This window comes from Betta splendens, chromosome 21 (genome assembly GCF_900634795.4).
Source record: "Betta splendens chromosome 21, fBetSpl5.4, whole genome shotgun sequence".
Classification (NCBI taxonomy): Eukaryota; Metazoa; Chordata; class Actinopteri; order Anabantiformes; family Osphronemidae; genus Betta; species Betta splendens.
In genome coordinates this window covers 1,794,227-1,820,203 of record NC_040899.1, presented here as the reverse complement: position 1 = coordinate 1,820,203, position 25,977 = coordinate 1,794,227, and the positions used below count along the sequence as shown (strand labels likewise).

The window sequence follows — 25,977 nt, the reverse complement described above, 5'->3', positions numbered from 1 at the left end:
GTGCTGCTGCAGCGCTGAGATGACACAATAAAACAGAATGACTCCCATCACTGAGCTGTCACAGTCTGAGCTGTGGTTCAGTGACTGTGAGTTTAGTGATGGAGCCGTGTCTCCTCACAATCCACAAACACCATTACTTATTTAAATAATGCCAGAGCAACAGAATGAATAGAGCCTCGCCACAGGTCTTCAGGACTCCAGCTTCCGCTCACAGAATCCATTAGCAGCTACTGTAAATTCTCACATTTATCTATTAACCTTTACATGTCAACTAAGAAGTTTTTAAACTAAACGTTGAGTTTGTGACTTGAGATAAAGAGAAGCAGGTCACGTGCTTCTGCACGGCCCGAACTGATTTCCTTCTTTGTGCTCATCGCTCAGAGGCAAATTTAGAAACAGCATTATGGAAATGTTTCATTCAGTGAGTAGATGGATAGAGACACAGAGTAGGCGCCGCTGCTGTGAAGAACAGGGGCTGTTCTTTTAGCATTTCCCATTCTGCCCTGTACAAATTGAAACCTGCAGGTAATCGGACAATTTAACAATAATCTACTGAAACGTGACACATAATCGTCTGTAAATTAAAAAGAAATTCTTTTGCAGGCGAGAGCCTTAAGCCCAATAAGCAGCCTGTTAAAAGGCAGAGCAACGCCCCGAGATGCTGAGGATGACAGTGAGAAGTCAGGGTGTTGAGCAGGACCCTGAGCCTCCTGTTTGCACAGCTTATGTCTGGATTGTGAGGCTGCTGCTCCGGAGCCCCGTCACCCTGGGGGAGCTCATTACCAGCTCTGCAAGCTGGGATTTGAAGCATGTCAACCCGTACTCCGCTGTAATTAATTCCACTCCTTTTGGCTCTTTTTTTCTCCTCCATTAATCTGTGTATTTAATTAAGCTCTGCTTGCTTTAACAGAACAAGAGGCAGAAAAAAAGATGGAGACCAATAAAAAGATGGAGTGGGGAAAAAATGTAAGTTCGTGAAGAAGAAGCAGGTGGAAAACTAACCAGCAGGAATGTTGGTTCAGCACATGCTACTAAACTAGACTGAAACAGACTCATGTAGTGGGATTTTCTATTCCATTCTTATGAATCAGGTGAGGGCAGCCTGTGTTCAATGTGATTTGATGGTTTGATGGTGTGTTACAATATGGGACAGTAAAAAACATGTGATCTGTTGTTGGAATATGTGTCAGTGAGTACGTGTGTGACTGGTGATTTGTCCTGTTGGAGTCTGAACGGGGACCTTGGTCATACGCCCCCCCCCCCCCCCCCCCCCTCCACTTCCTGTCTTCCCCTTTGCTGCTGTCTTTGAAAATAAAGGCAGACATATTCCTGCCCATCGATAATGTGGATGTGGGCCGAGCGCTTGGCCTGATCCAGCTGGAATCCTTATTCCGACCTCCAGGGGGGCGCTGGTGCTGGTGATACAGCGATGCTGGGTCTACTTTGCAGCCTGTAGCAGTTTGATCCCTTGAACAGAGGCCGTGGCGATAAGCTGACAGGCTGCTGCAGGTCATCAAGCCCAATAAGCTGCAGAATCCTCCTGTGGTTCTTGTCATTCTGCACCGACCTCACTCTGCCTCCACTCAGGAGCTTCACTAAACTCTCTGTCTGTGTCTTATTCCCCAATAACCGTCCATGACACGTTTTCCCAGACTGTGAATTCTCTCTGGTGTTAAACAGGGACGACTGATAATGAAACACGATGACCTGTCACTGTGGTTCCAGGCTGAATGTGCATGTTAAGCGTTGATGGTGATGAAAACAGATGCGCCTGGACCAACAGCATGTACAAATATTAACATTTTATTTGGACCTTTTCACAAATGTATGCAGTCACAAAAAGAGGAGGTCAGTCTCACAACGCGGTGTTACAGCATCACAGGCTGTGGCAGAAGCTGTGATGTGTCGCCAACAGAAGTGGACTGAGCAGGTTTTGGCAGGTTTTTGACCAGGACAGAGGAGCCACAGGCAGGAGGTGAGTGGATGAGCTTCAGCTTAATGGAGGAGGCAGGTGACGAAAAGAAACACAAACAGCAACTTGCTTCTTTTAACCGTATCACACAGATCAGCTGATTGAATTAAGTCTGATTATGACACATTAATAGTTTTAACAGAAAGAAGCCAAACATATTCAGTTTACAGTCATTCGACAGAGAAACGCAGAACACTTCCTTTTTTAATTCATGATAGCAGAGATGAATAAATGATTCATGTCTGTAGCGTCAGGCTTTAAAGACAGACAACAGGATATTTGGATCTGGACTGAGCAGGACCACAGAGAGAACCTGAAGAAGACAAGTAAATTCATTCTTCTGTCTGATGCAGTAATAAATAGAACAGATCTGACACAGCTGTGGGACTAAAGGTACAGCCTCTATGTTTCTTTCACTGTTTTCCACAGATTTTAACCAAAAGTGTCCAAAGTGTTGCTTTATAAAACGCTGTGCCATAATAAGAGTACAAAAATACATAACTATGCAAGACAGGAACTATTAAAAGAGTCAGTGAACAGTGCGCGCTCCGCCCGGCATCGGTCAGGGAGGCGGCGCTGGGGGCGGAGCCGGGGGCGGAGCCACAGGAACAGTACAGCAGTAGTGGCCTTGCGAGCGAGTGGGGCTCAGATGGCGTAGTCGTCCTGAGCAGCCGGGCTGAAGGCGGAGCTCCGCAGCGCGTCCAGGCAGTTGACCAGGATCAGCGTGCCCGTCAGGTGCTTCCAGCGCTTGGTGATGGGGTTCTTCATCTTGTCCAGGCCTAAGTGCAGCTCCTGGATCACATCCCTGTAGCTGTCGCCGATCTGAGCCGCCCACGTGACCAGGAAGTCGTAGGCTGGCTTCCACATGGCCTGCAGAGCCCACACGTTCAGTCAGAGACACACGGAAAGGTTTTTGAATATCTGGCTCACACTCAACAAACCTAGTGTGTGCTGAAATCCCCTCACATTTGCATTGATCTCACCTCACTGTCCACCACCCCGTTCTTGTCGCGGTGCGGCGCCTCGTAGGCGTCCATTTGCTGGCGTGAAACCTTGGCCAGCCTCTCAGCCAGCTCCCTCCAGCGCCCGGCCAGCTCCACCGCAGTCGTCAGCAGGACAAAGTCCATGACTAGTCTGGCCACGAGCCCCTGACAGTCCAGCTTCAACAGAGCCTGCACAGAAAGGACACGGACACTTGAAAAGCACGGCCTGAAGGGAGGAAGGGAAGCGGCCATGTCCGGGTCCCTGTGGGAAAGAAGATTCAGATGAGGTGTGACTGGAAGTCAGAGGACAGCAGAGGACGCTTCAGAGCCTGGGGACAGACTGAGAAACACACAGGTTTCATTCCACTGGCTTTATCCTGTGTTATTTTCCACAGCCTGCCTCCTCAATCCCCCTGCAAATCTCAGCTTTGTGCATTTTTCACATGCTTTCTGGTGGAAGTAGAAATAAGAGCCAGGCGTTGCCAACAGCAACACTCCAACGGAGCCAACAGAGACACTGAGCAGATAGAGACGCATAAGGACAGCAGACTTAAATGAAGGGGTGGGGCCTTTAATGAAGGGGTGGGGCCTTCAATTAAGGGGTGGGGCCTTCAACAAGGGGCGTGGCCTTTAATGAAGGGGTGGGGGCTTTAACGAGGGGCGTGGCCTTTAATGAAGGGGTGGGGCCTTTAATGAAGGGGTGGAGTTACAGGCCCCACTCAGGAGGAAAACTGGTGGCTCCTATTTGTTTCTCACTGGTGTGGACTCAAGGCCGGTCGCTCCCATCAACAGCTGCAGACTCAAGCTATTTGCAAATTCAAAAGTACTACATGCAAATTCACTGCTGTGTCACAGACAATTGTCCCTCAAATGACACGTAACACTAACATGGGAACAACCTGGTGGAAGGATTTCAATCAATGAGCATCAGAAAAAATACACAGGCAAGAAAAATAAGACAAAAAGGATCAAACCACTGCCTTTAAAACAACATCCTCAAATGTATCCTCCTGTTCCTAAACATGTTCCCCTGACAAGAAACCATGTTCTGACTCTTGCATTCAGACCCACGTGCAGGAATGTGTGGAATGACAGGACACGAGGGGGGAGGGGGGAGGAATGCGGACGCCATGCGGCAGCAGCCTCGCTCCATCTGAGGATGAGGTGAACACAGCCTTGGACCGATGGGAACCACGCTCCGCCACCAGGCCAATGACATTAATCACACACAGTTGCTTTGGTTCTTCTGTTTCCTCGCTGTAAAACAATGAGGGGACACTTCCTGTTTTACTGCTGCCCTGGTCTATCACAGGTCAAATGAGTTGCTTGGCAACAGTATCGCACTCTTCATCCTGAACAATGCATGTGATCGGACCGTCGATAAACAAACAGCGGTTCCTGGTTCTAGTCCCTCCAAACGTCAGCTGGTCCAGATCATCTGATCAGTGGGCTTCTCTCACAGCCGATGAAGGGGCTCGGCAGCAGCCGGGGTCCAGCGGGTCACACCCGCCCGTCGCTGCTCCCTGAGTCATTCTGTGAAGCAGCACTGGAGGCTGAGCGTTCGATGGCGCGTCGTAAAGTGTTTATCGCTGAGCAGTGTGCGCCGAGCCTCTGGGCTGATGTTAAACTAATAGGTGCGCTGCTGTAGATGGAGCCGGGTGCACTGTCATTACTGCAGTTTAAACAGCCTCCCCACAGTGTGACTCTGCCGAGGGAATTAAATGCTGCGCTGTGTTTTCTGAAATGTCAGCTGGACGGGTTGTAGGACCAGTGTGTGTGTGTGTGTGTGCGTGTGCGTGTGAGCGTGTGGTTGTGTGTGAGCATGTGTGTGTGTGTGCATATGTGTGTGCGCGTGTGTGTGAGCGTGTGTGAGCATGTGTGTGTGTGTATGAGCGTGTGTGTGTGTGAGCATGTGTGTGTGTGTGCGCGTGTGTGTGTGTGAGCATGTGTGTGAGCGTGTGTGAGCATGTGTGTGTGTGTGTGTGTGTGTATGAGCGTGTGTGTGTGTGAGCATGTGTGTGAGCATGTGTGTGTGTGTGTGTGTGTGTGTGTATGAGCGTGTGTGTGTGTGAGCATGTGTGTGTGTGCGCGCGTGTGCGTGTGTGTATGAGCGTGTGTGTGTGTGAGCATGTGTGTGTGTGTGTGCGCGTGTGCGTGTGTGAGCTAAATGCCACAGAGTTTGTTTTACCAGCTCAGCAGTCAGCGCCGTGGAGCCGTCACCCCCCCCCCACGCTGCATAAATCATCAGCTTGTCAAAACGAGCAGAAAATTCAGGCTGACGCATTTTCAGAGATAACGTTGATGCGGGGACGAAGCGGGAGGTTCAATCATGGCTGCCGTTACACACTCGCTCTCTGTCCCTCCACCGTCTGAGGGGATGGCAGCATGAACCTCTTGGTATGGCGAGCACTCGTGCTTTTGATAAATGACTTGTTTCTTATGTCGTCCCATTTCTGTTTCTCCACTCAGCTACAAACAGACACTCAATATCTCCCCTTCAATCTCCTTGTGATTATTTTTCTATCCCATCTTCATTTTCCATCTGACTTCCTCCACCTTTTCCCATTTTCAGCCTCTAATCTCCGTCTCAGCTGCTCCCTGGCTTTGCAATTTGACTTTTTTTTTTTCTTTTTCCAGTTCAGCTCGAAACCGACGTTCTGATCTGGTTTGTTATGAACCAGCCTTAAAGAGCAGAACCTGCAGCAGGGGAATCCTGGGAGAGATCAAAGATGGTGTCTGCAGGCTGGGACTTCTGATCTTCTCCTTCTCTATTTACTGTACTTGCACATTCCCAAACAGCGTGAGCGATGTGTTGTTCAGTCAATTATTCCAAAAGCAGCAGTTCGCCACACCCAAACACTGAAGGAGACCAAAGGAGGAAGCGAAGGGAAGGGAAGGAGGAGAAGAGGAAGGAGGCAGTGGAAAAATATGCTCGGCTGTGTTCAAAAATGGCAAAGCAGGGAACAGATCACACATAGTCCTCCGCTTGAAATAGGATGTTATTATTATTATTGTTAATATTCCCAGGCTCTATCAGCTACACTGATGTCACTGAGAATAATTCAGAGGGGTCACACTGTGCTGAAAATCCCCTTCACCACAGAGAAACAAGCAAAGTTCCACCTCTGCGGCTTCAAGATGTTATTAAATCTGCAGTGGATCCTCTGATGTCTGTGTGCAGCCAGAGCAGGCTTTTCCCTGGCGCTTCACTAACAGAAGCTTAAAGAGATTCAGGCGGGAGATGCAGAAGACAGACAGAGAGCAGGGGCAGGAAGCCACGCTCCGTTACACTTCTGTACATGATCAAGTGATCAGTCAATCAGTGAAGGACGGATTCTAGAAAAGTGTTTGTTTTAATGGGAACATAGAACCACGTTTTGGCCACAGTCCATTAAAATGTGGATTTGGGAGAAATTTACCATTTCCTGTCAAACAAAGAGCAGCAGGACACTAAGACAAGGCAGCGATGGGCCGGTCGCAACTCGCTCCTCATTCTTCACTGTGTGACGACCTGTAGAGGCCTGTTAGACGGCACTGCACTCCCTCCTCCTCCTCCCCGAGTCCAAACTCCCCTACGCTTTATATCCATCACGTGATGTTCATGCAGAACCACAAACTTTGAACACGCCCAGTTTCCTGTACAGCATCTGACGTAAGACGTGTCAGTGGTAAACTGAGCTACAACAGCTGTGATGTCAACACTGCAGATTCAGTGCAGACGTGTGGCCCGAGCGAACGAACGCCACAGCGTGTGGAGGTTCCTGTAGAACCAACAACTCAATGTGAAACGTCAAATGTCAATCACATGTTGGATGTGAAATCCCAGCTTTGCTGTTGCTTTGACTACAGGCGCCTGCAGGTCCACAAGTAGAGCTTCTGTTTCACTTCTGAACAATGAAGCAGGAAACATCTGCAGACGCAACCTGGATCACTTCCACCATCCGCTGACAACAAAGCTCCTCAGAACAACAAGCCTGGCAGCAGTCCTTCAGGTACGATGGAAGATGATTCATACGGCAGTCGTCCTCACACAGATGAGTACAGCAGCCCGTCGCTATTATAAATGTGCTGAATAATTCAATGAACGATTTCAGGTCACATATCAGATAAATGACACATTCAGGTCCAGACCGGCTCAGCGAAGCAGGATGATGAGCCACATGCATGGCTCAAAGTCACTTTCTATCCCAGTGTGTCTAAAGTCCAAGCCTATTCCTGTCGCAGTGACGACTCAGGACCGTCTGAGCTTCGGTCATTCAAAGGTTCCCCATCATTAACATTAAACATCCTAGTCAGTCTAACACTGTGCCAGGCAGCAGTTCTGTATCATTCTGTGTCTGCTGCTGATCCGGCTCTCCGCCACGCAGCCATAACTAATGCAGGTTTCTGGGAGTTATGGGTTTTAAAAGGAGGAAGAGCACAAACAGTCGTGCTAAATATACAGCGTCCATTCACCGCATTTGGCCCGTTTCTCCAGCGACAGTCAGAGCAGACACTGGAACACAGAGCAGCCGGGCGCTGCAATCACCCAGCTTTTGATTTGGTTCTGTCTTCTAAAAATAGACGCCCGTCCATGTCAAATGACACGACGGCAAATCATGAGAGATTGTTCAGCCTGACACAGAAGCGGTTCGTTTGAAAGAGGGGAAGAAGATGAGGATATCATCTGACGTCTGTGGACTCACACACATGAAAACGATCCAGAGGACGGAACGCTGACAACGCAAAGCTGCTGCTTTGTTCGCCACAGAAACCAGTGGTTTGTGTAAACCTGGTACAAATAACAAAAAAGCACGTCTATATTCAGAAAATGAAGTGCACTCTGCTAACTTCTATAAAGGGCATATTTTATTTCCATACTGCAGTTTCTCCATCTATAAATGGTTCTAAAGTGGTGTTTACAGCCTCCCTTAAATTACAGTGTTACTTCAGCCGTTGGACGTCGACGACCTCTGACAGAGACTCTCAGGAGCAGATTCTGCTGACAGAGGAACAAAGTGTAAAATCACTGGTATAAATGCACTTGGGAAAACTTCCACTCTCTAAAAGGCTGTTATTCCAAACTGGAACATAAAATAAAATGAAAAAGCTACGTTTTATGGAGCATTAGGCCGTGAGCATAACTCAGACTGGATATAATGTTTAAGAGTCCAAGCGTCTCAGGATGAGAAACCCGACTGCTGCCGGAGGCAACGCTGAAAAGCCCCGTTTCCGAAAGCGAGAGCTGTCCTGCGCATTTACATTCACTGTGAATCCAGCTCAGCATTTTGGAAAGTGAAGAGGAGCTGAGGAGAAGCACGCTTTGGCTGCAGTGGATGCTCTAATCCGCTCCTGTTTCCAGTAACTGCACTAACCTCGGCTGTGGTTCCATCCGTAGCATGACTCATACAGTCTCACTGAGCTGTTTGTGTTGTTTTCCCTCCAAGGGCTTTGATTCATCAAGATAAATATGACAAACCTAATTAGATTCATAGGATTACACCTCTATAAGCACATGAACACGGACCCCACCCCTGAAACTCCACTGCCCTGTGTCAGGACTGAGCTTTGTGCTACAGGTTTCGACTTCGCTGCCTACACAGCAGATATCGACTGTACTCCCAGCAGACGTATCAGGCCGGAGCGCAGCCTGGAGCCTGAAGCAGTGCTGGGCAGTTAACAGGAGAAAGGGGGAACTGTGCTGAGAATCCAGACAGGCGCCATGTAAAGGAGGAAGGACAAAAACATTTAAAACACGCTGGGACTATTTGCATTTTCTCAAATCAGTGGTTCGGACAATTTGCTAAATCACTGGAGGAGGCCACGACTGTGACTTACCATGAGGAGCTCTTTCTGAAACGACTTCCTGTCTTTGCTCTCTGTGTTGTTGCAGTCTTCCTTCAGCTTCTCCAGCACCGATGCAACCTTCTCAGGTTCGCTGTCCAGCTCTGTGCGGCAGAAATGTGTTAAGGGAAGGTTGACGTATCCCAGGGCGTCTGCGAAAGCCCGCCAGTTGCCGATGTTCTCCATGAGGATAGTTCGTACTGAGGCGTAGATGTAGGTGAGGAACTTGCAGGGCTTCAGGATCTGCTCTAGCAGCAGTGAAGTCGTGAGTTCGGGCCCAGTGAAGTAAATAGGCTTCACTTTTCCAACTACTAGCACATTCTTTGCATGGACGAGTCCCATTTTGCCCTGATAATATCCAATGTACCACTCCTTTGTCCACAACTGGCCCTTCAGCTTGATCTTCTCCTCACTCAACAGCGCAACAAAGTCTCCTTTTTTGTACTCAAGCAAGTACTGATTTTTTGTTTGCCGGATGACAGTTTTGATTAACTTGCCAAACCTAAGGTTATTTATCCTCCTGTCTTGAAAAACAGGGTACTTGGTGGCGATGGCAAGAGGAGACAAGACAATCTTCCCGACTTCCTTCTTCTTCAGGAAGCGCCGTTGCACCGATGTCTTTGGGCCGGCTTTGGGTGGTGGAGTTGGCGTCTGGACACAGAACTGAGCCAGTATACAATCGTGGTCGTCTTTGACCTGGATCCTGATGGTGAAATCTGAAACATCCTCGTTGTTGCGTGAGGATATGATGTAGATGAGCCTGCTGACTTTGCCCAGTTTGACCTGGAAGCCGCGGACCACTCTGGCCTGCTCACTAGCCTTCACCTCATAGTTGGCCATGTTGGAATAAACGCCAACACAGAGATCCTGGGGTCTGGTCAAAACAAACTGGTGTTTTCCCCACAGCTGCAGCGCCACTGGGGGAGCAGACTGCGCCTGCTTACCAACCTCCCCCACCAACAGGGTCTTAGGGGCACAGTCATGGCCAAACATAGCCACGACTGTCTTGAAGGACGGGTGGATATGTTTGGGACCATATACCCCTAAGGTGATCTTCTTAACAACATGTTCCCAAACTGTGGAGTCTGGAGACACTGACTGTGCCTGAGCCACGACACAGATGTACATGCAGGGTTCAAGATTGTCCAAACACACCTGCACTGTGTCCCCATACAGGTAGGCCTGAGGAATGGGAGTGTAGGGTCCCTCTTTGCAATCACTCCTTACACACATGACTTCTGTCGTTGTTCTGCTCTCCATTTTCACCACCACAGACACCTTCATTTCTAGAGTTATGGTGGTTTTGGTCTCCATGTTGCTCAGTTTGATCTCCACCACAGGGCTGACAGTGGTGCAGCGATCGTTGTTCAGCTCTAGCGGTGGGTCAAGCAAAGCTTTGATGGAAATTTGCTGTGTGTCCCCTAAGGCCACGTGGCCCTCAGGTATGTGGATGCTGATGTTAGTATCTGGAAGCTGGACTGCCCCTCCAGAGCTGTCCAGCCGACAGACGATGTTGGTTTCCACGGGCTGCGTTTGGCCCCAGCCTGGGTTTTGACCCAGTGAGTCCAGGTCGTGACAGGACCGAGCCAGCTTGCGGTGGGTGAGCCACGCTGTTCGGAAATCCTCCCTGCTCTGGAACTGCTCTGGCACCGGTGCTTTAAGGCCACCAAAGAACCCAGTGGGAGCTTGGGGAGCGTCAGACTGCGCCTGAAGGATGGATAACTCAGACAGGCTGTAAGATCGTTTGCTTCTAAAGAACGGATTCTCCCTTCGCAGCGCTTGTCCCCCGACAGCCGGACTAAGAGGGTTCAAGGTGAAGAGGCCGCTGACATCAGCAGAGCTGCTGGAGGAGTTGGGCACTGATGGAGCGAGTGTATCAAACAGAAGCAGGTCAACTGATCTGTCATTACTCTTTTGATCCAGTGGACTCTGAGGACCCCCATTCAGGAAAGGGTTTGTAGAGGTATGGGTTGTTGAAAAAGGGTTTCCATTCTGAAAGGTGGTGGGCTTCAGTATGACGCCGGCCCACTCTCCTAAAAGTTCCATTTCTGTGGCTACCTCCTCGTTACAGTCTCCCACAGTGTCAATCATCCCACTGTCACTGAACGACGAGTCTCTGTAGTTGATGGGCTCCACGTAGGCCGCAGGGATGTAGCCCATCTCTGTGTTGTTGTGAGCGTACCACCACTCTGCTCCTGACGAGTCCAGGACATACAAGCGGTCGCCTTTAGAGAACTTGAGGGTGGTGAAGCTCGATGGGCAGTAATCCTTAATGGCAATGACTTCCCTGGCAGCGCCGAAGGAGGCAGTTGAATCCAGTCGTAAGGCACTGGGAGAAGGCACTGGGGAATAAAGAACAACGTCAGCTACAGGGGAATGAAAAGGTCCAAACCACCAATCTCTGTCCTGCTAGTATCGCTCCATGTGCTTCACGGTAGTATGTGCCTCTTCAACTGACACTGTAAAATTCAGCTTTATTAAATATGTATTTCCTGTGGAAAAGATGACACAGCTACGTGATCAGACCAGTGCACAGCTTCCAATGACATCATTATTATGCATATTCAGAACACATGCTCTCAAACAGGTTGGAATGGACCCAGACTGAAGGAAACCAAAATCATGTGCTTTCACTGGCTGTAAGATGTTTCAAACTGAAGAAAAGATTGAGACTTACTTTATACATAATTCCAAATAAAATGACAACACAACAGAAAAGTGCCTAACAGGCTCTGAACCTGAACCTGATGCCGGTGTTTCCCATCATTCTTCATTTCATGCCCATAAGGATGTGATCTCAAGTTAAGTAATCATTGAGATATTTGCACAGTAGTAATCTGAATATTTCTATCTAGAGCTGAATGCCATGCGACATTTTACTGCCGCGTTAATAACACACAGACATGAGCTGACCTTTGACATCAGTGAGACTGGCTTCAGACACTCCGTCGCTCAGATCGATGAGCGTCCCCTCAGACTTGCAGCGCGGGAGCGAAGCGTTGCTGCTGTTGGTGGCTCTGATTCGATGGGCGGCCATGTCTGGAGCCGTCGCTATGCACCCGCTGCTGTGATGTGTTTAACTAGTGGCCAAGGGGAATCAAAAAAAACCCCATGATGTCTGAAAGACAAAAAAGATACACAAACATGTGCTTAAAATGTTTAGTACTAAAACATTCAGCGGAAACTGGCGCGTTGTGGACGTTTTTCTCGTTCTGCTGTAAATAACCTTCATTTGCATGATTGAAGTCTTTGATCCTTTAGGATCATCTCAGCAGTAGAAATCATAAACAGAATAACAAATTTAGAATGTTTACTCTCCTGACAAGCACTCCATTAATGTTCATATAAATGCTTAACATCAACATTTTAGCCTTTACTGATCTTTGATTTGTGTCATTAAATGCAGCAAAGACATTTACAGATGTTGGTTTTGTGTCATTCTGTTCTTCCATTATTTTAGTAAAACCACTTAGGCAGCAGATCCTCAGAAACATCTGGAATGGATCAGTTTATGTTGTGAATAATAAAATAGCGTTAAAGAGCAGATGAAGCATCATTTATGTTACTAGATTCAGGATCTAGGACAGTTGGGTGTTGGAAAACTTGCTGTTCAGTTGTTGACAGTCTCCTGTTTTGCGTCTACCTTGCGTTGCTATCGGAGTGCACGTAAATACTGCACCCAGGCTGTAAATATGCATGCTACAAAACAAATGCAGGAGTGACAGACTGCAAACAGCAGATGTGGGTCAGTGGAACGCAGAGACACCAGGCTTTTCACTGCATCCATAATTCATGAGGATGTGAGCTGAGGGAAGACGCAGCAACAGACAGGAATCAGGAGCTGGATGCTTCAGAGCTGGAACACTTCACTCAACACAGTGGAAGTGACAACCAGCACCACAAACAGTGCAAACAGCTGCAAACAGTGAGCCTGCAGCTTCCACCAGCATCGTTCAGTCAATATGAAGACTGGAAGCGGGCAAGTGTCCTGTCTTCAACTGGTGCTTTTCAGCCTCTTCCACCCATTCATCATTAGTTTACATTTGCATGTCACAGTTCCATCATGAGAGGAACCATCAGCTCCGTCCTTCCTCTCGCTGTTAAACATTCAACATGCTTCAGGCTGAAGGAACCAAGCAGCTTCTCTTTGTGTTTGATTCCAGCTGAAAAACAGGAAGTTGCCGTGTAGCTACTTCCTGCTGCCAACAGACCATCCACTGCCCCTCTGATATGCAAAACCTGCAGCGTGTCACAAACACACAGATCCCAATAAGGCAGAATGTTTCAGAAGTTGCTGTTTGTCACCTGCTCAGCGTGAAGCAGCTGAACAGCTGGCACCAGGTCTCAGCAGGAAGCAGGGCACATCAATGCTCACCACCTAGGAAGCCTGTGAGACAAGATCGGTCTGTGATGACAAGTCTCTAAATGTGTGGGAGGAGCTCAACGAGGCGACACCTCCACACAGTGAGCTGTCAGTTGATTGAGGCCGACTCTGTGTCTGCATGAAGCTGCAAACAGAAAAGCGTGAGCAGTGAACTCCGCGATCGGCACCTAGAGCAGCTGCATCTCTTTGAAGCTGGGCTGAGGTCAGATGTAAGCTGTGGGTGGTCTCAGCCTGCACTGTTCACCTCCTGCTACAGAACAATAGCGGGTGGAGACGGCTCTGCATGTAAATCTGAAGAAGCTGCTGTTGCTGCTTAACAGGACGTCCCAGCGCTTGGCAGAGCTTCAGGCTCAGACTTCACCATGTGTGGATTCATCGTTTCACGTCTCATCGAGGGACTGCGTTCTTGGCGCCGCTCCTCAGAACTCCAACATTACAGGATGATCTAGCTGTACATGGGCCTCAGGAATGAGTCTGTCAAGCACTCAGAACGTCTGATATCAGGCGATTCATTAAGACGTATGGCACAAGGTGCTGAAACCCAAACTTCAAAGGAAGTAAGTGGTTTTCGCCTGCAGATTCAGGCTGCTCATCCTCTCAGCGCAGCGTTGGACTAGAAAGAAAAGCCTGATGCCAGATTCTAGACAGACTTCACCTACAGTGATTAGTCTCTGGGAGCTGAAGCTCTAACGAAGACCAAGTCAAACACCTCAGACTTCAGGTCCGTTTGGCTCTAGTATCATCATGATGCCTTCAGGGACCGTACAGAGTGCAGGACACCTTAGTGTTTGGGTGACATTTACATTTGTGATCTATTTAAACCGGTTGTGTGTTTTCATTACGATCCCAATGATCAGCGGTTGATTGCTGGTTGTTGCTGCTGCTTTGTGTTCTTCAGAACTTTTTTTTACCACCTGCGGCTCGGTTCTTACAGAAGGTCAGCGTGGCGTCTGTTGATGCATGAGTGAAAGCCACTCTGAGCACCCACTGTTCCCCATCAGCTGATCAAAGACGCCTTGTGTTTCCTCTGTGACTCTGTAATAAAACCCGTTTGGCACCAGCCTTTTCCTGGGGGACATCCACTCCACAGGAAGTGAGCTGCTGAATGAAAGGAGTGCCGTGGTTGACAGCTCCATGGAGCACTTCCTCTGTGGGGACTCTGGAGCAAAGGCTGAGGGATTAGACATTTTTTAAGTGGGCCAATTCTCCCACAGCCGCTGCGGCGAATCTGAGTGTGGAAACGGCTTACGGAGCCTCGTGGGCCACTGACAATGAGCTCAGCCCAGACTGGAGGCTGGAGGAGGGCGGACGTGGTGATAATTTCATATTCCTCGCTGTGGATGGCGATGTGATGGGAGAGTCCCATCAGTCTGACTCCTTCACCTGCTCCTGGAGGACGGAGCAGCTGGAGGCCGTCTGACGGCGGCTCCGAACCATTTAACAACTCTGCAGAAGAGCCGAGCAAACAAAACACAGATTCTCTCACAACAGCCGACTGCACCACAGTTTACTGGGTGACCTGGAGCCCGTTAAGTCTTCTGCGTGTAAATAATTCAGGCTTTTATTGCTTCTCTGCCACTGTAAAATATATGTGAGGTGCTTGGTGCTTGTTTGGAATGAGACGGCAGAGAGCAGTGAGAGATCAGTTGCTCTGTTTGGAAACCAGGAGGAAACCTGGTGGTCGGCCTCCGGGGAGCGATGCCCAGTTCAGACTGAAACCTCCCCCGTGGGCTCCAGCGGCTCCCGTCACCAGAGCGCGTGTCCTTCTGACCTAACGAACAGCACACGTTATTTGGCTCTGATCGCTGATCTGAGAGCAGCCTCGTGGCTCAGTCTTGGCTGCGGCTTTCAGGATGACTGCTCCTGAGCAGGAAGCGACTGAGGAGGAAATGCCTTTGTGATGAGAGGCGGCCACAGCTCCCTGCCCACTGGCTTCCTTCAGGCATTGTTCTGGTCCCAGTTCAGGAGGACGCTCGACCTGGACCTATGGACACAGAACTAGGTCCATTCTGCACCCACAGCCTGTGATGTTCAGCAGCAGCTGTTCCTGGGTCTGGATCCGTGTTAACAAACGCTCTGCATATGTTTCAGGGGCGTGTGTTTGGCCTCAGGGACGCAGACACAGTGTAGCTACTAATAAAGAACACAGACGTTTGTTTGGCCCACGGCTCCAGAGGAGCCTTCAAACACTGAGCATGAAGCTGGGACATTAATATTACAGCAGGACCCTGCTGCTCTCTACGCACAGGAGGAGGTGTGAACCACAGCTCAGACACCAAATCAGAGCACAGAAGATTATGAAGCAGTTTTCACCTCATACACTACATAAAGTGAGAGATGTGAGCAGCTCAACATCCCATCAATATGAAGTGAATCACGCCCAACACGCAAACAACTTGCCGGTCATGATGATGATGATGATGGTGATTTCTCTTTACCGGCTGTGAGAAACACATTAAACCCATGAGTTCCAACCAACAAGCGCGTGAAACTGGATCAGAGCCGGTCGGAAACAGGCTGGCGCCTTCTGCTCAGTGGATCCAGATCCACGGGACCGGGTTTGACCCGAGTGTGACCTCAGGTGGCGGCGCACAGCGTGGAGGTTCTGATCCGATAGGTCCAGGTGCCGTGTTCCCAGACGGATCAGTGACAGGCGCAGCAACGCAAACAGCCGCTCACGAGTCCACAGCTCAAACAAAGCTCCGGTGTCCGCTTTGCTCCAGGACGGAGTGGAAACGTGGCCCATCACAGCCACACCCCCAACACCAACACCGAGGCACCATCAATGTGTAACAGTGCGTTTAGGTCAAAACAAATAACGGTGTGTGCCTCCATCCTCATTCAGCATTAATGAGGTTCCACCTGTTGGTTAGTGTTAAAGCACTGGGCCAAAAGCTGCCAGCTCATCAGATCCGTCTATCAGCCACTCACACCGCGCTCGGAGCAGAGAACCCACTGGGGACGTTCCACCTGCAGCGTCTCAGTGGAAACCGGCACCGTCTTAAAGTGGGAACTCAGCTAAAAGCAGCACAAACACACAGCCTGCGAACCGTCGTGTTCTGGCTCATTATCTGAGTCTTGACCTGATGCCACAGCTCCACAGCGTCAGCGTCTCAGTCACTACCTCAAATATTTACCAGTCGTTACGCGTCACGTTCTGCACACTTGACAAAATGTGCCTGTGTGGGTTCTGCAGCAGCTGCAGCCGCCACCGATTCCTCTGCTCCACAGAATAAACACACCAAGGTGCTGCAGGGAGCAGGAATGTGAGGAATGCTGAGCTCCCAATGAAATCATGCATTATTCAAGTCAAGGAGGAAAGAAAGTGGGAGACCTCATCGTTCTTTTGACAACAGAGACGAGGTTGGAGGTCGTGTTAAACTGTCAGTCTGGGCTTTTATCAGGAAATTCATGGCGCTGCGTTCACTGTTGCCAGTCGTGTCACGAACCTGGAGACAATGGTTTAGACACACACGCCCACGTCCTCCAGCCCCACCACACACACACACACACACGCACACACACACACACACACACACACACACACACACACACACACACACACACACACACACACACACACACACACACACACACACACAGTAGGGGTTCAGTGCAGATCAGGCCCTTTGTTATCTGGAGATGCTGAGTCTGACACGCTGATTAAATATTTATCTAACAATTATTATGACACCATTCTAATTTATGCTCACACACAAAGCCAGTCTCACTGAACTTGGTTCCCAAAACACGAGCACGGTTTGTTTTAGCCAATCAGATTCATTAAGACGGGGAATCACAGTCAGCAGTTTAGAAGCCACTGGAATCCAAGGGTCGGTGCAAGGCTTCAGTCGCACCAGAAACCAGCAGGTTTCTCTTAACAGCAGGGTTCTACATTTCTATTAAAGGTCTGTGAAGATGCTGCATGAATCTCCCGTGTGGGTCGAACGCCTTGAGCCACAGGTCTCATGCTACAAGTTGCTACAAGACGCTGCAGATGCTACTTGGAAAGCAGCCGACCTCGTCCACGCATCATTCAGACACTGGACGCACAGTGAGGGGGCGTCGGTGACGGAGCGAGCGAGGATGACTCACCCCAGAACCAGGGGAGCCCGGCACCGCGGGCCCGCCGGGCCAAAGGCTGCCTGTGTGGCGCCGGCCACAGCTGGGCCCTCGGCACCGCGGCGCACGCTGTGATCAGCTGGAGCTGAGCTGCAGCGACATCAGGAGACGCACGGTCGCCGGGGGGCACTTATCTGGAATCACATGCATTCATTCCTTCAAACGCTCTATTCAGCTGCGACCCAGGCGCTGGAGGGATGAAGTACTCAGGAGGAAAACTAATTCATTAACTGAGGGCAAACTCCGCTTCATTTCTCACAATCAGCACAAACATTTCCCATGTTCACATAAACCACAAGTTCTAGTCGATCCTGAATTCATCCATGTCTGGTTACGAAACAAACACAAATTAAACACAATTAAATCAGTTTTAAGATTATTGTAATTATTAATAAAATCAACCCTAACTATGACGTTTGCCCCAAAATGTGACAGAGGAACCTCCAGCAACATCCTGAACACAGGTCAACAAGTGTCCGCATCAGAGTTCGTTATTCAGCTCTGGTTCCAGACAAACGTCAGACTGTGCAGAGTTGTGTGTTTGAGTGGTTTCCACCTGATGGACGTCACACATTAGCTGCTACGGCGCCGCGGAGCCTCGACCTCTGACCGCGTCGTTCCCCCCTGCTGTTTTGGCCTTTCAGCTTCTTATTAACCTACAGTTACGCTGATTATCAACTTATTGACAGAGAACGTCGCCGTGCAGCCAAGCACTAATTAGCGCCGCGACCTTCACAGGCTCTGAACACACTCCCACCGCCCATGGTACATAAGTCCACTTCATTCACGCCAGAAGCTTCCAGAACAATGCCTCAGTGCAGCACAAGGACAGAAGCGCAAATGCGTCTACGGATCCAAACTATGACTGCGCCACAACACTTTTTTACGGTTTCCCCCTTTAATTTGCTTTAAACACCAACAGTGCCCGGCAGGTTCTGCCCAACATGGACTGAGCCGGTGACGGTGGCGAGTGCGACGAGCAGCAGGTGAGAGCAAAGAACCAACGCGGCTCCGAGCGACGCGTCACCTGAACGCAGCACGGTCACGTTCGCTGTCCGGCCTCATGTTTTACTGCAGCGAGGCCTTTCACACCTTCAGCAACATTATTACTTTGGTTGAAGTGCAGCATTTCTTCTTCTCACACAATATAAATAACTGTCAATTTGTTTTCAATGTTTCCAGTGAATTCTTAATTTTCATTTTCATTACAAATATTATTAGAATCATTGTTATTTCAGCTTCCGCTGGTTTGCTGCTCACTTCCTCTGCTCCCATTGTAAAGGTGATGATGATGATGAAGGTGATGTTAAATCAGTGAGGGGGGGGGGGTGCCATGGCAACCGGTGTAACCCACAGTCAGCCCGGGTTCAGAGGTTCAGGTTCTGTAACGCCAGCGTGAGACTTAACGGAAGCGGGTTCTGAGGCTGCTTTGGAATCAGACTCTGGTTCCGTTTCTAAGTTCAACCGCTTTAAACTCGACTCCGATTAGCAACAATGTAGCAACAAAGAGCGAGAAGCGGCGTGAGAGCAAGTTTAGCAGCTGGTCCGACCCAGTTGGACCCAGTCAAAGGTTCAAACGCTCCAACGAACAGCGAGGCGCTAAAACACAACACGAGGAGCCGGACCGTTAAACTGGGAGCTGTTTGCGTCCGAACCGGAGCGGGAGTGTTCCCGAACCGCGTCTCAGCCCGCACGATCAAACGGTGAAAAGTTGCCCAGAGCCGTCGCTCCCGCGGCGCAGCGTCCAGCGCTGAAACACACGCGGGGCGCGGGGAAAAACATGGCAGCTTACCGAACCGAGAACAAGTCCGGTTTGTCCCGCGAAGGCGGCCGAGCAGGCGCAGTTTCCGTGCGTCTCCCTCCCGACGGCGGCGCTGGATGTGCGCGGACGCACCGAGTGCTCCTGGAGGAAAGCAGCCGAGCTCCGGCTGATGTCACGGGCTCGGGGAGGGAGGGGCCTGGCCCGGACGCGTTTCCACGAGGACGTGATGTCACGGCTGCGGTTCGGATGTGCGGACTCGAACGCGAGCACGCGCGTTGGTCCAGCGTCATGAACTAACTCAACTGTTTCCATTTCCTCCAACGATGAGTCCAGATGCGTGACGTCCTGCTTCGGGTTCCGATGCCACACGTCCGTGGGAGGAGGATCGTCGAATGAACAGAAACACGGGGAAGTTGACGGAGCAGTGGCTGCTAATAACGGTGTCATCATGTCAGAGTCAACGTTTAGGACTAATGATCCGAGAGGCTTCTGCGGAGTTGATCACATCACATCACAGCTCAGCACATAATGAATGTAAATGCACTGAGTAGCAGTGACGTCACACACTCGCCCTCTGGCAAAATCATTGATGCAAATCCTACCTCGGTGTGTTAGTGAAACTCACCGTCCCTAAAATCACATCAACTACACACCACATCTACACACCACATCTACACACCACATCTACACACCACATCTACACACCACATCTACACAACACATCTACACAACACATCTACACACCAGATCTACACATGACATCTACACACCACATCTACACATCACATCTACACACCACATCTACACACCACATCTACACAACACATCTACAAACCACATCTACACATCTACACAACACATCTACAAACCACATCTACACATCACGTCTACACATCACATCTACACACCACATCTACACATCACATCTACACACCACATCTACACACGACACGACACACAAGCTACACACCACACGACACACCGACACAACACCTACACACTACATCGACACACCACAGCTACACACCACACTACACACACACACACACCACAACACCCACACACACACACACACCACATCTACACACCACATCTACACAACAGGACACATCACATCACACATGACATCTACACACCACATCTACACACATCTACACACCACATCTACACAACACATCTACACATGACATCTACACACCACATCTACACACCACATCTACACATCTACACACCACATCTACACATCTACACACCACATCTACACACCACATCTACACACCACATCTACACACCACATCTACACATCTACACACCACATCTACACAACACATCTACAAACCACATCTACACATCTACACAACACATCTACAAACCACATCTACACATCACGTCTACACATCACATCTACACACCACATCTACACATCACATCTACACACCACATCTACACACTACATCTACACATCACATCTACACACCACATCTACACACCTACACAACACATCTACACACTACATCTACACACCTACATCTACACACTACATCTACACACCACATCTACACACTACATCTACACACCACATCTACACATCTACACATCACATCTACACACCACATCTACACACCACATCTACACAACACATCTACACATCACATCTACACATGACATCTACACACCACATCTACACATCACATCTACACACCACATCTACACAACACATCTACACATGACATCTACACACCACATCTACACACCACATCTACACACCACATCTACACACCACATCTACACATCTACACACCACATCTACAATCACACACCACACACACACCAACACACACCCACAACCACAGCACACATACAACGACACACACCACATCAACACAACACACGACAACCACACACAACACATCGACACACCACATCTACACAACACAACAGCGACACACACATCACACACCTACACACTGCTACACGACAGCACCACACATTACCACACCCCCTTCTACACACCACATCTACACATCTACACACCACATCTACACATACACATCTACACACCACATCTACACATCACATCTACACACCACATCAACACAACACATCTACACACCACATCTACACAACACATCTACACACCACATCTACACAACACATCACATCTACACATCACATCTACACACCTAAACACTGCATCTACACGTCACATCTACACATCACATCTACACACCACATCTACACACCACATCAACACACCACATCTACACACCACATCTACACACCACATCAACACACCACATCAACACACCACATCTACACATCTACACACCACATCTACACACCACATCTACACACCACATCAACACATCTACACACCACATCTACACACCTACACAACACACCTACACAACACATCTACACACCTACACATCTACACATCACATCTACACACCACATCTACACATGACATCTACACACCACATCATGGTTTCCAGAGCAAGAGGCTGAATTAGCTCCACTTATATAGAAATCATGCTCACCTGTCAGTGCATCACTTGCACTAAGTGTTTGATTTAAAGCTGCTCTACTGTACGTGTTTTTGTTGTTGTACTTCTCTTTTTGGCCGTTAGGGGGCAGACGTCCAAGAACTGATCACGCACAAACGCCTCATTTGTGAATTGGAACATTAGAGCAGCGCCGGTTCTGGCCTGGTTTCCATCCACTAGAGATGGTGATGATCCTTCTCCACCCCCACCCCCAGCAGGTGGCGCTGTAGTTCACCTGTGCCCAGAGCACCAGAGAACCATGTAACAGCATCTCCTTCATTCTCCGTCAAAGCTCCTGGATGCACACTAATTTACGAGGTCATAAACAGTGTATGTGACTACATTTCATCTGTGATGACTAGAACCTGATGGATGTAGGTTCTAGAATCCAGGCCGTGGCCGAGTTGCGCCCTAGGCAACGACATGATTTTGCGCCCTCTCTCTCTGAATCAACAGAAAGCACAGCTCATTCTCCTTCATTTCCTTAAAACTAAAATACTTTGACATGTGTTATTTCTGGTTATTTTTCATAGTTCTGGTCATTTTGTGTTTATTCCAAGTTAAAGCTTTGACCTGATGAAATATTGCCAGTCCCTTCATTGAGAAGCTGTCAGATTCATCCTCTCAGTTCAAGCGTGTTACTAGCATCCAGCTAACAGCAGGTGTTTGTCAGGAGCCGAGCAGAGAGACGCGTCCCAGACAAAAACAAACAGGCACAGCACCAGTGATGGATTTCATCCATTATCAAGCTTTCAATCAGCCTGAAGTACAGAGCGCAGCCCAGCATCGATCAGGTGCTGCTTACGCACCTTGTCGTTTATCACAGCAGAGTCCACATTTAGAACGACCTCACGCTAGAAGAACCGAGACACGGGTCCAGGACCCGTGTGTGAGCCGGAATCAGCAGAGTCCAAGGTGTGGGTTCAAAGAACAGGGAAGGAGGACGTCTGAGCCAGGATACAGGGTGAGGCTCCTACATTAAGGCCCGTTATGAGCCCAATAACCCATCCTGTCCCTGAGCACCGGTGGAACCGGGCTGCACTCGGGTTGAGGAACAGAACTCTGAAAGTTTTAAACAGCCTCCTGCATCAGCGGAACCGCACCGACAGTGAAATGTGCAGAACATCGCGGGCCTCTGCCTCTGGAAGACGTTCGTCTCGGTGAGAAGGAACCACCTGGAGGCAGCTGTGAGAACGTTGGTCGTTTCATGCGTGTGACCAGCGGCTGTGGAGGAGTACGAACTTTAATGGAGACGGGAACGGCGTTAAAAGGAAATGTGCTGAAAACAACATCAAATATTTATCCCGGGGCTCCGGCTCCGAGCTGCAGGAGAGGAAGCGTAAACACGCTCTGGATGCGGATCGGTCCCAGTTCGCTCGTTCGCAGCAGCAAAATTAGGCTTCAAATCAAAGAAGCTGTAATGTGTGGGATTCGACTCATTAACTGTTTGACCGCAGTTCAAGAGTTTTCTGGCTGATTACACTGTACAAGCGTTAACGCGTGCACATAATAATATTCCCCCCCGTGGCCCGGTTCTGGCGGAGGGAGACCCCCTGGAGCCCTCCGTGTGCCGAGCGGGTTGGGTTCAGGCCGCCTTTGAGTCCAGGTTCTGGTTCCGCGTGCTGCCTCACTCCCAGTCCCATGATTTATACTCTGTCCTCGGCGTGTGACAGGAAGCACCGGCGGCGTAGAACCAAACACAGAGATGCAAACAGCTCTCTCACATCCACATTAGGAGCTCCTGCAGGAACGCAGGAAGCTGCATCACGACTCTCACTGATGACACGGATGAGCGCCGTCTGTTCCTAATGACTGATCGATCAGCTGGTTCCTCGTTTGTTGGCTTTGGCCTCATTCGACCGCTCCCGGCGCTGCTGGTAAATGGGAGCAGCTCACCGTTGCACCTGTTGATGGGCACCAGCTCAATCTGCTCCTCACCTGCTGCCGCTTCCTGGAAGTGCAGATGATGTTCAGTCGACTTCTTCTGTGGTAGAAGGTGAAACGAAGCTGTGACGTGAGGCTCTGTATGACAGCGTTGTTTCTGTTTCATAGATTGTGTTTGTGAGCGATGGGAACACTCTCCACGGAGCTGATCCCACCTTCATCATCTTTGCAACAGGCTCATCACATTTACACCACATAGGATTCAATTACAAATTCAATCAGCTTTTCTTATGACTCCATTCCTCTCCGCCTCACGGGGACGTGAGCGTCTAAGAGGGAGACAGTAAATATTTGATGAAAGTGCAGATTAATGAGACGCTCCACTGTTTCCATGGAGGGTTGGACTTAGTAACGGCATAGAGGCTGTTGTAAAGTCTGCTTGCTCTGACATTAGGCGCCTGTTTTCTGTTCCTCCACCTGGTACGTGTCATTACAGAGCGGCAGGTTTACGTCTCAGCTCCTGGACCGATTTCACTACACAGGCGTGTGCACGAGCAGCTCATCAGCGAGCTGTAAACTCACCATGACGCCTGTGACTGCTGCCCCTAGTGGCCGCGCGTGGAATTACATGTAACACACTGAGGACACAGCTCAATGTCTTTTAAAATCATGTTTTTAATGCTCGAAAAGATTCAGATTCTCCTTCAGATTTCTGTTGGAGAAAATATATTTTCATCTATTATTTCCGTCAGCTGTCATTTAGCAGCAACTCAGGGAATAAGTTTGAAACAAAGAGTTATTAACATTCCCCTCATTGAGCAGACGAAATGACTGTATCCACAGTCCAATTACTGTGCTCAGTGGCGAGGCCCCTTCTTTCCTCCCACTTTGACGGCTTTAGTCGCGCGGTCAAGCGTTTCAGGGACGGCGCGGCGGCGGCGTGAGGCTCGTCCTCATTAACACCCACTATTGGTAACATGTTGGTGATTGGCCACGCTCGCAGCACATCTGCCTGCAGCAGCACCGTCATGAAGCAGCCAATGAATGAAGCAGGGGTCGCATGCGACATGTGCAGAAATACGCCTGAATTCAGCTGCTGCCTTTTGATCGTTCCTTTAACACTCATCATTCCTTCACTTCGTTGCTTCCTGTTTGTTTGTTTTCTGGTTGTGGTTTGACTTTGTGTTTGCATTTTTATGTGATTTTCATTGCAGGTTTATTCCTTATTATTGTGGTGTTTTTATTGTTACCAGGTCTGATGTCTGTCTAAAGTCTGTTGCTTCTGTTTAAACATGAGTCTGACTAGAGACCAGCAACAAATGACACCAGGAGGCAAAGGAGCTGTTCATATTTAATACAATGATACAGAAAACAGCTGTACAGCACACACACGCACACACACACACACACACGCACACGTACACACACACGTACACGCACACACACACACGCATATATACAGACACACACACACATGCACACACACACACACATATATACAGACACGCACACACACACATGCTCATATACACACACACACATACACACACATGCACACACACACACACACGCATATATACAGACAAACACACACACATATATACAGACACGCACACACACACATGCTCATACACACACACACACACACACACACACACACACACGCTCACACACATACACACACACACACTCATATACACAAACACACACACACACACACACACACACACATTCATCACACATGCACACACACGCACCTTCACATGCTCACACACACACACACACACACACACACACACACACACACACACACACACACACACACACACACCCAAAGAGCACACAATGTCTACAGCACACATTGGACACAGTCCTCAGAGTCTAAAGTGTTTTCACTGTCGGCCATGTTGGTCTCTTCTGCTCGCTGCTATAGACACTGGTAAGTAACATGGCGAGAATCACACTCCAAATATACAACAACATGGTGTAAACTCGAGTTGCTGCTGCTTCTCTGTGGGTTCAAACAGACAAATGGGTTCTACTCCGGCCATGATGTCATGGTGACATCACGGTGACATCACGGTGACATCACAACAGCTACGGGTTCTACCGTCATTAACCAAAGACAAACTGGCTCCACTGATGGAGGAACAGGAAGTGCAGCCATCTTGAAGCTTGTGATGTCACTCATCAACTCCCTCCTCTTCCTCCAGTGACGTTCGGCCTCAGGGTCTTTTTATTATTCATTTCTAATTAAACTTGGCTCCTCCGCCTTTTTTCCTTTCGTTACAGGGAGCTAAACACACAGAACATGCTGTGAGGCCCGGTTCTGTTGCTGACACTGAATGCTTGGTTCCTCAGCTGGTACTCGTTCTCCTGGAGCAGGAAAGGACCATGAGCAGGTGCCCAATGGAACGGGCCTCGACCCGCATTCATGTAAGACAGGAGCTCATGTGAATGAACCAGGCATCACAGCAAAATGAACAAAGCCAGCGCTTGTT

General features: G+C 49.2%; 1 protein-coding gene across 6 annotated transcripts; it reads right to left on the bottom strand.

The window, feature by feature from the left end:
* Positions 1-1,787: 1,787 nt before the first annotated feature.
* Positions 1,788-19,496, bottom strand: LOC114847353 (SH3 domain-binding protein 4). 6 transcript variants are annotated; one of them, XM_029136974.3, is made up of 5 exons: positions 19,077-19,466; positions 11,692-11,896; positions 8,773-11,120; positions 2,956-3,144; positions 1,788-2,842 (listed from the first exon to the last, which is right to left on the bottom strand). In XM_029136974.3, exons 2-5 carry the CDS (start codon positions 11,813-11,815, stop codon positions 2,618-2,620), a joined length of 2,886 nt encoding a protein of 961 aa, XP_028992807.1. In that variant the 5' UTR covers positions 11,816-11,896; positions 19,077-19,466; the 3' UTR covers positions 1,788-2,617. The 6 variants fall into 6 exon arrangements, 4 of the variants coding, with proteins under 4 accessions (XP_028992807.1, XP_028992809.1, XP_028992810.1 ...); XR_003784193.3 differs by lacking the exons at positions 1,788-2,842; positions 2,956-3,144 and adding exons at positions 7,786-7,936; positions 8,310-8,635 and having other exon boundaries at positions 19,077-19,496; XR_008693422.1 differs by lacking the exons at positions 1,788-2,842; positions 2,956-3,144 and adding exons at positions 7,786-7,933; positions 8,310-8,635 and having other exon boundaries at positions 19,077-19,496.
* Between the last annotated feature and the right edge of the window lie 6,481 nt (positions 19,497-25,977).